General features: G+C 37.1%; 1 protein-coding gene and 1 long non-coding RNA gene across 3 annotated transcripts in view; one reads left to right on the forward strand and one right to left on the reverse strand.

The window, feature by feature from the left end:
- Positions 1-8,603, reverse strand: part of LOC138051258 (protein RER1-like) — a 13,395-nt gene extending 4,792 nt beyond the window's left edge. Inside the window, exons 1-4 of one of the 2 annotated variants that reach the window (XM_068897428.1) lie at positions 8,463-8,603; positions 6,612-6,696; positions 3,501-3,605; positions 1,099-1,210 (exon numbers count right to left, since the gene is read on the reverse strand). In XM_068897428.1, coding sequence (XP_068753529.1) covers positions 1,099-1,210; positions 3,501-3,605; positions 6,612-6,686 — 292 coding nt within the window. In that variant the 5' untranslated portion in view covers positions 6,687-6,696; positions 8,463-8,603. The remainder of the gene's footprint in view (positions 1-1,098; positions 1,211-3,500; positions 3,606-6,611; positions 6,697-8,462) is intronic. The other variant, XM_068897429.1, reaches the window with a different exon arrangement.
- Positions 8,604-8,687: 84 nt separating this feature from the next.
- On the forward strand, positions 8,688-11,310 carry LOC138051259 (uncharacterized). Its single transcript, XR_011132752.1, has 3 exons — positions 8,688-9,089; positions 10,247-10,453; positions 10,777-11,310. It is a non-coding gene; the product is annotated as an uncharacterized lncRNA (long non-coding RNA).
- Positions 11,311-14,261: the final 2,951 nt, after the last annotated feature.

Consider the following 14,261-nt stretch of genomic DNA (forward strand, 5'->3'; position numbering starts at 1 on the left):
CAGCCTAAGCTCATAACAGGAGCTTGACTCTTCTACTGGTGTTGTGTTATGAAGATGCCATGAAGGTTTGTATAGGGACACTTTGAAATGACAAAAAATGTTACCGGTACCACAAGAAACTCCTTGCAAAAATTCCAGGGATGCCCCCCCAGATCCCTGGTACCGAGGAGTTAGCAAACCACCACCTCCTAGCATTGCCCTTTTTTCAACTTTGCTTAAATTTTGTTTAGCAACATATAACATAGATGACGACATTAATATTAACTAGATGCTGTTTAATATAGAATTTTATAAAATAATTAGGATAGTGCACACACTCTCACTGGTCAATAGCTGTGTTTAGATGAGAGTATGGCAACACTTGTGTCACATCACACAAATTTTGATTGGTTATGTGTTGTCAGACGTGCATTTTGATTGGCTGGTAAGAAATATGAGCATGTATCAAGAAATTCTGTTTCAATCTAGAAGAAAAAAAACCAGCATTTTCCTTCACTTGTAGAATTATCTTTGAGAAATATTTTATAATAGCAATAGAGGACTTTTTGCTGTGTTTCCATAGCCTCATCTGGGGAGTTGAGAGAATTCTGGACAGTTCTGCAAACCCTCGACTGCGTCTCGGGTTGCATAACTGTTGAGAATTCTCCCACCTCCCCAGAGTGTTTAGACGAGGCTATGGAAACACGGAAAACATCCTCTATGGCTTAAATATCTCTCAGATACATGTACATGCAGTATGCACACCAGCCAATCGAAACGCACATTTGATGATACATGACCAATCAAAATTCGTATGTCACAGCCATGTTTCCATACTCTCATCTAAACACAGCTATTGACCAACGAGAGTGTGCAAACTATCCTAATTATTTTATAAATAATTATATCAAACTCTTACTTTTAAAAGTCACAGCAAACATACAAAGGAACCTTGACAAAGAACCAAGAGCAACAAACATACGTTATCTGAGACACTGATTTTGAATGCAATCATAGCAAAATATAAGAAATGAGTAGCCTTGTCACTGCACACTTTGTATCAAGGTTCCCCTGTTGTTATCTCTACTGATTAGAATAAAAGCAGGTAAAGGAACACACCTATGTCACTCTCACCTAATTCTTCTAGCGCTGGATCAATCTTAGGTGTCAGGAATGCGATAAACAAATTAAGTTGGTAAATACCAAGTGCATATGTAACTATATACCATCCCTGTGAAGGAAGACAAATTAGGTCAAATCATATCAAATCAGTTTGTTGACCACACAATATTAAAATATACATGTAGTAAACACATGTACATGTATATTTGAAAATAAAATAATGGTGAGGGGACCTCATGGTAAATACCAAGTGCATATGTAACGACTACATGTAGTATCTACCATCCCTGTGAAAGAAGAAGAAGAAGAAGAAGAAGAAGAAGAAGAAGAAGCTTTTTTTTTCAACAGGAAAATTCCTTCATTTTTTCAAAAGACAAATAATTATTACTGTCATCAACAGAAGCTCTGAAATCCTACAGTATGCTAATATTACAACGTTAAAATCCTAACAATACAAAAGTATTTAAAGATACATGTATTAAAGTAATAAAAATACAAAACTATTTAAAATCAACAATACAAATATAAAATCCACAAATTTTGAATGAAAACCATGCCACCATGGTAGAAAAATGCCTTTTTTCATTGACTCTAATTTAATTCTTGGTAGTCTAATGTGGATGCTATGTCTGGTGGTATCCTTTTGATGTACAGTCATTGTTAAAATTAAAATAATTAATTAAAAATCGTGGACAATAATTCTTGTTCTTTAGTACTTAATTCTGGCAAGTTGGAGCCAGCCAGGGTTCCAAAACTATGAAAGTGGATGGAAATTGTGTGGGTTGCCAGACGATTTTTACAACCCAGTTGGAGGCTGCTCATTGGTTGTAAATGAAACAACAAGTGTTGAGATTTAGAACCTGAGAAATCATACAATTGACTCTTGAATAATTATTGTTTACTTAATTCTAGATAGACTGCTGGAAGTCCACTTTAATCATGCAAGTGAGCTGAGAGGGCTGAAAGGGACTGCTATTGTAGCTACATGTAGCAGTCTACATAACTTCTGGAGAAAGCAAGGAACTTTCTTTTGAAGGGAGATGCATAATGCATACTTGCAGGAAAAACATAGAAATTTGTGAGATTCAAGCTCTTAAAACGTCCTCAGAAGAAGGGACAAATGATACTGTCAGCTATGAATATTGAAAAACTAGTCGGACAAGACATCACCGAAAGTGAAATCTGAGAATGAAACATCTTTTTATTTAATTTTTGTTCAGTTATAATGACACTTTTGCTTAATGAATTAATCAATAATTGATTGGTCAATTACTTGATCACATACACTGCATTTATTTGCAGTCTTTTAATATTATCACTTATTACATGATCATCACTCCAAATTATTTAAGGTCTTGTGTTTTGTGTCCTCTATAATTGTATTCCCGCACATGTCAATTTGTCCCTCAACTACCTGTATAATGTTGCCTTGCTGCCTGGAGTTTTTAACCCCACAGTTAGCCCTTTCACTGCCGAGGGCTCCCTCAAATGACGAGTAAAATCGTCTGGCGTTAGACAGAGTAAAATCTAGAAGTGTCAATTTGCATTTTTGGCGGTGAAAGGGTTAACTGGGGAAATAGTTTTTGAGCGAATCTCGATGTTGTTAACCCTTCCACTGCCGAGGGCTCCCCCATTGACGAGTAAAATCGTCTGACGTTAGACGGAGTAAAATCTGTCAGTGTCAATTTGCATTTTTGGCGGTGAAAGGGTTAACTGGGGACATAGTTTTTGAGCGAATCTCGATGTTGTTAACCCTTTCACTGCTGAGGGCTCCCCCATTGATGAGTAAAATCGTCTGACGTTAGACGGAGTAAAATCTGTCAGTGTCAATTTGCATTTTTGGCGGTGAAAGGGTTAACTGGGGACATAGTTTTTGAGCGAATCTCGATGTTGTTAACCCTTTCACTGCCGAGGGCTCCCCCATTGACGAGTAAAATCGTCTGGCGTTAGACGGAGTAAAATCTGTCAGTGTCAATTTGCATTTTTGGCGGTGAAAGGGTTAACTGGGGACATAGTTTTTGAGCGAATCTCGATGTTGTTAACCCTTTCACTGCCGAGGGCTCCCCCATTGACGAGTAAAATCGTCTGGCGTTAGACAGAGTAAAATCTGTCAGTGTCAATTTGCATTTTTGGCGGTGAAAGGGTTAACTGGGGACATAGTTTTTGAGCGAATCTCGATGTTGTTAACCCTTTCACTGCCGAGGGCTCCCCCATTGACGATTAAAATCGTCTGGCGTTAGACAGAGTAAAATCTATAAGTGTCAATTTGCATTTTTGGCCGTGAAAGGGTTAAATAGTGACCAAGGAAAAAATAAAGTTACATGTATGGTAGTTGTTACTGTACATGTACAAGTACATTGCAAAAGGCAAATTATATGGACACAAGAGCACAGTCCTACCTGCAAATAAAAAATCCTAGACAAAAACAGAACCATCATAACAAATGTAGCAATCCATCTAGGTAGGAGATGAGGAACTGTATTGTCAAGAAACCTCTGATATCTCTGCAGTTGCAAACAAACACAAAAATACCATTATGGAAACAAGCCATCCACACTCACATGAAGTGTGTTAACATCAACGTGACCAAAATTTTTTGAAGGACAAACCAAGAAATGATGGTTTATTGGTAGAGTGGTTACCCCCAAAGCTGATTCTGTTAAATGGGAGGTGGGTGCCTGATGTACCCCAGGGGCTTCCACTGTGTCAAGCCAACCCCTCAATAGAACACCACCCTCATGTCTGAGCCCCTGTTCCTAGCACCCATCTACAGCTGCATAATGATTTGACAGAGAGCAAGGAAAAAACAAAGAGGGTGGGGATGGGTGGGGGAACACTTGACAAAAACTGTCACATCTGGACTACTGCTTAACTGACTGTTAAAAAACTACAGGAGAACTAGAAAAAATAATACAGTTGTAAGATAGCCGAAAGTTTCCATGTGAGCCTGTCTGTGTAAATTATGACTACTGACTGTCATAACCTGCTAAGCTCATGATGGTTAACTTCATTAAAATGTAATTTAGCCCTTGCGTCCGAATGGGGTTCCCCACTGACAAGAAAAATACTGACATTAGACAGAGTACATTCTATGAGGGGCCTTAATTGGAAAGCAAAGATTAATAAATAAATAAATAAATATATAAATTCTAATAAGTAGTTTCTTCGAAATACATTCTAAGATAAAAACTAGCGATAAAATTTTACAATGTTTCGATCTCGCTGAGGTCATTTTCAAGTTTAAAAAAAAAAGAATAAAACTTTGCATATAAGAAGTAAAATTACACGTGAGAATATGAAAAGCGATAAAAATGTGGAAACATGTACTAAGCGTTACAAAAGGTAAGTGATAAAAACTAAAAAAGGCTAGATAACAATAGGACAAAAAGCTTCACAAAAGAATATATGAAATACTCCGAGCTATAAAAATAACTTTGCACGGATGGAGTCAGACTGCGTGTTCAAAGTTGGCTTTAGTTGTTTTATGAAAAGCGTCTCATAAATTAAGCAGTCAAATTTGCTCTGGCACTTCCATAAGATCTTGAAACTATGAGATATGTCCCTTGGGTCCCTCCCATGTTGATCTCTGATGTGTTTCCCGATGGCAGATCCCTTATGTTCTTCAAGGGACATATCGCGTAGTTTCAAGATCTTACGGAAGTGTCAGAGCAAATTTGACTGCTTAATTTATGAGATGCTTTTTATAAAAGAACTAAAGCCAACTTTGAACACGCAGTCTGATTCCATCCATGCAAAGTTATTTTTGTAGCTTGGAGTATTTCATATATTCTTTTGTGAAGCTTTTTGTCCTATTGTTATCTAGCCTTTTTTAGTTTTCATCACTTACCTTTTGTAATGCTTAGTAAATGTTTCCACATTTTTATCACTTTTCATATTCTCACGTGTAATTTTACTTCTTATGTGCAAAGTTTTATTCATTTTTTTAAATTTGAAAATGATCTCAGCTAGATCAAAACGTCGTAAAATTTTATCGCTAGTTTTTACCTTAAAATAAATAATTTATTGGTGACAAATGAAGCTGATCGGCAGTGCTCGAAATAAAAAAAGAATTCTAGTTTGTCTCTGTTTCAAAAGCCAGGCAACTAAACCCGTAAATTTGATTGCCCTGATAAATGCTTGGTTGTCCTTTGGGAAACTCCCCACGATTAAAATGTATGCCGTGATGAGATGCAATACCATGGTGTTGGAGCTTGAGTATCCCATAGTTCTAAGTGTGTGCCAGTGGTTTTTTTGTGGAAGTCTGGCTTAAAGTTCTAGCATTTTCAAAATGGAGTCTTCGACCTCCATTGCCAGCTACATCTATCTGACAATTTTCTGTATAAGCTACAGATATTCGAAACAGGGGAAACAGTCTGCTCAACTGCGGCAAATTAATTGTTAACTTCACACTACTTTCAAACATTGACAACAAAAAACTGTTGAGTGAGTCAGGTGCTGATTACATGTATGTAATACCGGGTTGTTTGTTGTTTTTTCTTTGGGCAACAACCTTTTCAGTTTACCAAAAACTAGTCGCCCGGTAAACTTTCTGGTTGTCTGTGATGACCGGACAACTGCTAATTTCAAACACTGCGATTAGTATGATAATAATATTATGAAGAATAAATACATGCATGCAGAGTGAGGAAGGAGTAATCTGAGGAGGTGAAGAAGAGAAGGGATAAGACAGATAACTTACTGAGATTTGAACTAGTATTAATAATTCTTGACCAGGCATAATTTTTCTCAAACTGGATAACTGATGCTATTATTTTGTCCAATAAGAAAATTAAGGCTATTTGACAAACTCTTGCCCTAAACATGGTTTGAGCCAAGAGAAGATGTACGGGTATCTTCATAAAATAATTATGATGCTTGTTACAGTGAGCGCTGTCCATCCAACGACTCTCATATTAATATTATTGATGTATTTTACCACATCATCTTAACAGTCAAGTGGTAAGTCTGTTTGCAATGGATCCTATAGACAGCCTGGCTTGTGAAGAAACAGAAACAGGTTGCTACTGGTTGTCTGTTGGGTGAACCTTTCGGTGAACCATCATGTTATTGGTTGTGAAGACTGTGAATAGTGATTGATGTAAAATGGTTGTTTGGTCAAACGCTACATGTAATTAGCGAGCTAGAGTTATGAGTGGAATCATGGTCAATAGAGCGAGTTTCAATCGAGTGCCGTAAAACCAAAACCAAAGTAATTACTTTGACCAATCAAAAAGGACGGAGACAATCCAGTAAACCAATCAAACCTCGAAGTAATTACACGTAGGCAACACAAAGCAGGGGAAAATGTGCATGCACGAGCCACAATTGGTTTGGGTTTCACTTCTGATTGGTTGAAAAAGTGGCGCAAGAACTTTGAACCAACCACTGAGTGAAGTAATGCAAACCAAATCAATTCGCTAATTACTTTCGACACTCAATTGAAAACAGCGCTAATGCTGGAGAAATAATGCACATGAACAATAACATAAAAGCACAAGAAAAGTATTTACCTGTGATAAGGTTATAAAGAACTTTTTTATAACGCTTGGCTGCGAATGTCCACTTTCCTCTTGGGGATCATCCATCTCTCACTACCTAAAGAATGAAGAAATGCACATCATTCCAAAGCAGTGATGATGATGACGATGATGATTAATAATAATAATAATAATAATAGAGCAAGTTTCAATTGAGTGTTGTAAAAAACCAATGTAATCACTTTGGCCAATCAAAAAGAATGGAGACAATCCAGTAAATCAATCAAAACTCGAATTAATTACACATACATGTAGCAGACATAAAGTGTAGAAAAATGTCAATGCGCAAGCCAAGATTGGTTTTGGTTTTACTTCTGATTGGTTGAAAAGTGGCGCAAGAACTTAAACCAATCACTGAGTGAAGTTATGCAAAACCAAAGCAATTTGCTAATTACTTTCAACAATCAATTGAAAAATGCTCTAATAACAATAATAATGATAATACCAGGGCCAATGGAGCAAATTTCATGATAAAAATAAACTCAATTGAAGAGTTCTGACTGGATGGGGACCGATCTATTGAGAGATTCAACCAGTGATTATCCAGAAGAACACTGGTGATCAGAGTACTGGGCTTGAAACCAAGTACTCCAGGTTAAATGTGTGGTGCACTTACCATCTGGCCATGCTGCATCTACAGTTTCTTATGTCCTACCTACAGGTAGGGAGATGCAGTGACCTCATGGTTAGTCCAGTCGACTCTGGATTGAGTGGTCCAGGTTTAGGCCCTGGCTGGGGACATTGTGTTGTGTTCTTGGGCAAGACACTATTCTCATGGTCCCTCTCTCCACCCAAGTGTATAAATGGGTCCCGGCAAATTTAATGCTGGGGACAGCCCTGCGTTGGACTAGCATCCCATCCAGGGGGAAGCAGAAATACTCCTAGTCGCTTTACGCTACAGAAACCGGGATAAGCTCTGGCCTAATGGGCCACTTAGCTCGTAAGCAGACTTAACCTTGACCTATAGGTACCTTGCACAAAAAGCTTTGGTTTAATAGGAAATTAAGAGAAACATGTACCCGTAGATCAATACCTTTATTAAACCCATTGATTCCTGGGAGACTTAGTAGATTTCACTACACGTATGTCTAACGTTAGACTATTTAGACTATGTTACACGTCAAAGGGGGGGAAACTATCCAGGAGCAGGGCTCCAATTCGCACCAATGTGACCCCGATTTGAATTCCAGACTCAGCATCATAAGCAGGTTGAGTTTGTTGAGTTTGTTGGTTCTCTACTCTGCTCCAAGAGGTTTTTCTCTGTGTACTCTGGACATTTTTCCCTTCTCCCCAAATCAATATTTGATTTAATTGGCATTAATTTGAGTTGAGGTCAATAATTTACAGTGTCCCTAATCAGCTCAGTGCTCCAACACTAGGAGACTAGACACTTAAAATAAGCTTATTTAAAATGTCCCTTTGTAACTATCGTGTGGAGTGATTTGGTATAGAGAAAAGTAATTGGAGGAATTTCAGAGTCATGATTCACTTCTTTCTTCTTGTAGTGGCATTGTTTCAAAAAGGATCTATTTAACATGAGTATTCCTCTTCATGTGACAGATGGGATGATTGGGTTTGCGGGTTCACTTATCAACTCTTCAGCTTAATCACTCTGTACTACTTCACACACACATCATAAAAAACATCATTTCAAAATAAGCATCTTGTCCAAACCATTTTTTTCTAGTATAAAAGTTCAATCGAGGTGAAATGTTGATCAGAAACAACTTCGATCAAGGGACTCGTTAAATGTTAGTCGCGATTCATGATCAAATCCGCCGGTACTTATCTTTCCTGTCGGTCATACACATAAATAAAACTTACCTTCTTTTTAAATGAATTATATGCTTTCCTGTAACTTCACCTATGACAAACGCGAGATCAAATTCTGTATAATTCCGTCTACCACTTACGCCACGTCGCAAAATCGCTTTCAAAATGAGAGAGCAGCGGTAAATGAAGAAAATGTATGCGTCACTTCTTCGTTCTTGCCCCTAGTTCTCCTCGGTTGTCCTCCCGTGTCAGACTAAACAGGGCTGAATAACGTCTAAGCATTTGCAAGCTGTCATGACAACAGTGATCAAATTTCGGCGCGAAGGTGATATGTTGTTCTTTCGTCTTGTTGAACGTAGGAAAGTGAAAGAAAGGAAGATTCCTTTCTTTTTCGACTCAAAAAGGGAATGCTTTTTTTCTCCACTTTCACAAGTAATATTTTGAAGACTTCATGATCTGCATCGAAGATTTTCTTCCAGGAAATGCCGGTGAATATGACCTTTCTTTCAACGCATTTTATGTTTCTTTGGCACATAATTGATTTCAACCGCCACGAAGCGAAGCCAAAGAAGCTACCTAGTATCTACTTCGTTTTCGATCCTCTGCTTGGTTTGAGCGAAATGATGTTTGGGGACATTGATGGTGATATGAACTGTATTTAAAAAAGAACTGAAAAAGGTGAGTATATACCAGAACTTAAATTAATTTTAAATATTTATTCAAAGAAAACCCACTGTTTGTGTGGTCAGCGCATTGCTGTCGTACAGAATAACGAATTACATTAAATTTCACTGTCCTTTGGCCGGCTTCTTGTACACTTCTGAGCCAGTTCTTCAAATCGTTTCACATAGGCTTCCTTTTAAAAGCAAGCTGTAATTGACGAGCTGAGCCGTTGCGATCGAAAAAAGCTGGAAAGTCACCTTCAAAGTGCTTGTTTACATATAAGTTTACAGTTTTACGAAGTGTACCAGATTGTACATACAGTAATTATCCTGGTTAAAACACTTAACGACTTTTATTACATGTAAAAACTTAACATTTAAGTCGGTTTGCGAAAAGAAATTTAGATTATGAAGTGTATCATCACCTTCATCAACAATTTGCCGAAGTTTAGTAAATATGTACTGTTAAAAACAAACGTTATCCACCAAACGAACGTTTAAATGACCAAATGTGTCACTACGTGTAAGTATGAATACCTACAAATGTAAAAGGTGGAATCAACAATAGGACATAGGTCCCCCTACGAGGTTAACAATCAGCCCGCCCCCACGTTAAACATTAATAACCCATCCCTCCCTGACTAAGAAAATCCCTCAAAAAAACACACAAAAACATATATTTCACGCTTCCAGATGAACAAAAAAAAAAACGATAGCTAGCATTGACAACTTGTGGAGATATTTGTCTTACGACACTTAAGACATTAAGAACATGAAGAACTTCTTGTAATTGTTTGGGGCATTGCTCAGAGTGTGTTTCAGCCATGCCTTTCTTCAGGTTTTGTACTGTTCTAGGGTTGACTGAAAAGCCAAGGACTGGTCCAGGAGACAATCCCTGTAAGGATAGTCGAGTAAATGACGAGTATAAGCTACTGTCCTTTTGAAGCTGGCATGTCTTCTGTGACCTGTACAAATAAATTCATTTCATCTATTTTACAGCAGTTTTTCATGACACATTAAGTTGTGGTTTTACAACTCTAAGATATGTTTAAATGCATGTACTTTGTACTTCACGGGTTTTCTTCAATTCCCTAAATAACATAAATTTACAACTACAAAACTAAAATTATATGAAAGAATGTGAATCAGTGACACTGTTCTTCACCTTTGTAGGGCTTCCCTGTCTGGTGATATTCTGCTGTCATTTCTTGTAATGGATCTTAAAAGAAGATCAAACAGCCCAGGAGCATTCTCCTCGCAAAATTCCCTCATCATAACTGGATCATACAGTGGTGCTTCAGGTTTGCTGTCATAGTATTTGAACACAGCAGTCTGGCATTGAGTGACCAGCTGGTCAAAGGTGATGTCTGCAAAACAAAGGTAATAGTTATTTTGTTTACAAAATATGCTTAAATATCACCTCAAATATATCCAAATCATGCTTTTTAATTTGAGCTCTAGAAACAAAATTCTTGCAAGTTAGGAGGGAACATATTCAGACTGCCAAAAAATATGTTGGAGAATAGAATTTACAGAAATTTTTATATTTCTGTGCCTTGCTAAATAGTTTAAGTCACGTCCTGTTTTCCTTTACAGCTTAGTATGAGCCTGGCCATTTTGTAAAACAAAATGCATCAATTCTATACAAAAATTGTGCTTGGTAGTGTACCTGAAGCTGAACGTGTACTTTCCTTGTTTTCCAGGGCTGTCTCAAGATGATTGGAATTCTTTGAAGAAGTGTCCTACTAAGATACACACCAAGACAATTATTCCTGTGCGTTTTTCATGATTGTTACACTGTTTGATATGAATCAAATTGTGCTTTTTTATTAGTATACTTGTTTATTGTTGGGCAAATGTGCTCTGGTTGAGGTGGAGTTGGTGCTCTTAGCCAAGCATTATTATTGACTGGCTCTAAAAATATTTTTGTCCTGACCTTTGAAGTCATGAGGTAAAAAAAAATTAATAATTAAATTTTATATAGCGCTAATTGTATAAAATATTCATAAGCACTTTACATTTTAAAATATAAAATTATAAAAAGTAGCATTACAATAAAAAAGGTTATAAAAATAATAAAAAACGCAGTACGAAGGTTTTGTTTTATGTAACACCAAATAAATTAATTAATTAAATGTTTTTTTAAATTTTTAATTAATTTATTTATTACACATATATTTTTTGTAATAATTTTCATATCGATTAAAAAGACAAACGCAACTAGATTCATTTTGACAACGTTTCGACATCGTCCGATGTCACCGTCAGGCAATGAATTTTAATCGGATGAAGCATAACTTATAGTACAAGAACAATAGAACAACAGAACAATATATACAATAGTACGCTAACAAAAAATGTGAAATCTAAGTAAATAGTTTTGCCCTGACAGAGTCTGACTGTACATTAAGTGATGGTTTCAATTCTTTGATGTAGAACATCTCATGAATTAAGCAATCAAATTTCGATGCGCATTTCTTTAAGACACTAAAACTCGCCGCTGGGGGTGCTGTTGTTTGGCCATGATCTGCTAGGCGGTGCCTCCCGATAGCTGAGTATCTATGTTCCTCAATTCGTTGATGCAAGTGACGAGCTGTATAGCCAACATAGCTCGCATCACACGAGCCACATTGAAATTTGTAGACGACTAGTTGTTGGCTGACTAATGATGGTTTGGGCTCACGGAATTTAAGGACATCCTCGAGCTTGCGGCTGACAAAAACTGGCTGTAGATCTATATCCAGTTTCTTATTTAGCTGAGTAAGTTGGCGCTTCACAATATCGGCTGGTTTTTGGTCAATAAATGGCAAGACGATTCTAATGGTGCTTTTATTATTATTGCTGGTAGATTGTGATTCGACATCTGATGTATTGATAAAGTTACGGATGGTTGCCTCAATCAATTCAGACGGGTATCGTAGCTTGTGAAAAATTGATCTTATGTTTCCACATTCTTCTTCAAACAGCTCGGTCGTTGAGGACAGACTGTACGCCCGGTGAAGCATTGTCTTGAGTAGAGATTTCTTGTATTTGTTGTCCACATGACTCTGGTAGTGCAACAAGAGGCCTTTGTTGGTAGTTTTTCTGTATACGCTTGTGGTAATCTTACTTCTTTGTTTCATCAAAAGCATGCCAAGGAAGGGTAGTGTGTTGTTTACCGCTAGCTCCATTGTAAATTGAATAGATGGATGACAGTTATTTAGCGTAATTAGGAACTGTTCTGCTTCAGCTACATCTTCAGCTACCAGCTACCAGCTTTTTCAGTTTAATGACAATCTATACCTACAAACTGACGGAGTTGCTATGGGCTCCCCGTTAGGGCCTCTATTAGCTAATGTATTCCTGTGTCATGTGGAGGAGATGCTAGAAAACCAAGACAAACTCCCGTCATTCTACAGAAGATACGTAGACGATACCTTGGTTGTCATAAGAGATGTAGCTGAAGCAGAACAGTTCCTAATTACGCTAAATAACTGTCATCCATCTATTCAATTTACAATGGAGCTAGCGGTAAACAACACACTACCCTTCCTTGGCATGCTTTTGATGAAACAAAGAAGTAAGATTACCACAAGCGTATACAGAAAAACTACCAACAAAGGCCTCTTGTTGCACTACCAGAGTCATGTGGACAACAAATACAAGAAATCTCTACTCAAGACAATGCTTCACCTGGCGTACAAAGAAAGTACACGTTCAGCTTCAGGTACACTACCAAGCACAATTTTTGTATAGAATTGATGCATTTTGTTTTACAAATGGCCAGGCTCATACTAAGCTGTAAAGGAAAACAGCACGTGACTTAAACTAAAGCAAGGCACAGAAATATAAAAATTTCTGTAAATTCTATCTCCAACATATTTTTTTTGGCAGTCTGAATATGTTTCCTCCTAACTTGCAAGAATTTTTGTTTCTAGAGCTCAAATTAAAAAAGCATGATTTGGATATATTTGAGGTGATATTTAAGCATATTTTGTAAACAAAATAACTATTACCTTTGTTTGTTTTGCAGACATCACCTTTGACCAGCTGGTCACTCAATGCCAGACTGCTGTGTTCAAATACTATGACAGCAAACCTGAAGCACCACTGTATGATCCAGTTATGATGAGGGAATTTTGCGAGGAGAATGCTCCTGGGCTGTTTGATCTTTTTTTAAGATCCATTACAAGAAATGACAGCAGAATATCACCAGACAGGGAAGCCCTACAAAGGCAAAGAACAGTGTGTCACTGATTCACATTCTTTCATATAATTTTAGTTTTGTAGTTGTAAATTTATGTTATTTAGGGAATTGAAGAAAAAAACCGTGAAGTACAAAGTACATGCATTTAAACATATCTAGAGTTGTAAAACCACAACTTAATGTAATGAATCTGTATAATAAAAATTATAACAGTGTCATGAAAAACTGCTGTAAAATAGATGAAATGAATTTTATTTGTACAGGTCACAGAAGACATGCCAGCTTCAAAAGGACAGTAGTTTATACTCGTCATTTTACGGACTATCCTTACAGGGATTGTCTCCTGGACCAGTCCTTGGCTTTTCAGTCAACCCTAGAACAGTACAAAACCTGAAGAAAGGCATGGCTGAAACACACTCTGAGCAATGCCCCAAACAATTACAAGAAGTTCTTCATGTTCTTAATGTCTTAAGTGTCGTAAGACAAATATCTCCACAAGTTGTCAATGCTAGCAATCGTTTTTTTTTTTTTTTTCAATCATCTGGAAGCGTGAAAAATTGTTTTTGTGTGTTTTTTTTGAGGGATTTTCTTAGTCAGGGAGGGATGGGTTCTTAATGTTTAACGTGGGGGCGAGCTGATTGTTAACTTCGTAGGGGGGACCTATGTCCTATTGTTGATTCCACCTTTTACATTTGTAGGTATTCATCTTACACGTAGTGACACATTTGGTCATTTAAACGTTCGTTTGGTGGATAACGTTTGTTTTTAACAGTACATATTTACTAAACTTCGGCAAATTGTTGATGAAGGTGATGATACACTTCATAATCTAAATTCTTTTTCGCAAACCGACTTAAATGTTAAGTTTTTACATGTAAAAGTCGTTAAGTGTTTTAACCAGGATAATTACTGTATGTACAATCTGGTACACTTCATAAAAAAACTGTAAACTTATGTAAACAAGCACTTTGAAGTTGACTTTCCAGCTTTTTTCGATCGCAA

The sequence above is a fragment of the Montipora capricornis genome, chromosome 6, assembly GCF_036669925.1.
Source record: "Montipora capricornis isolate CH-2021 chromosome 6, ASM3666992v2, whole genome shotgun sequence".
Lineage (NCBI taxonomy): Eukaryota > Metazoa > Cnidaria > Anthozoa > Scleractinia > Acroporidae > Montipora > Montipora capricornis.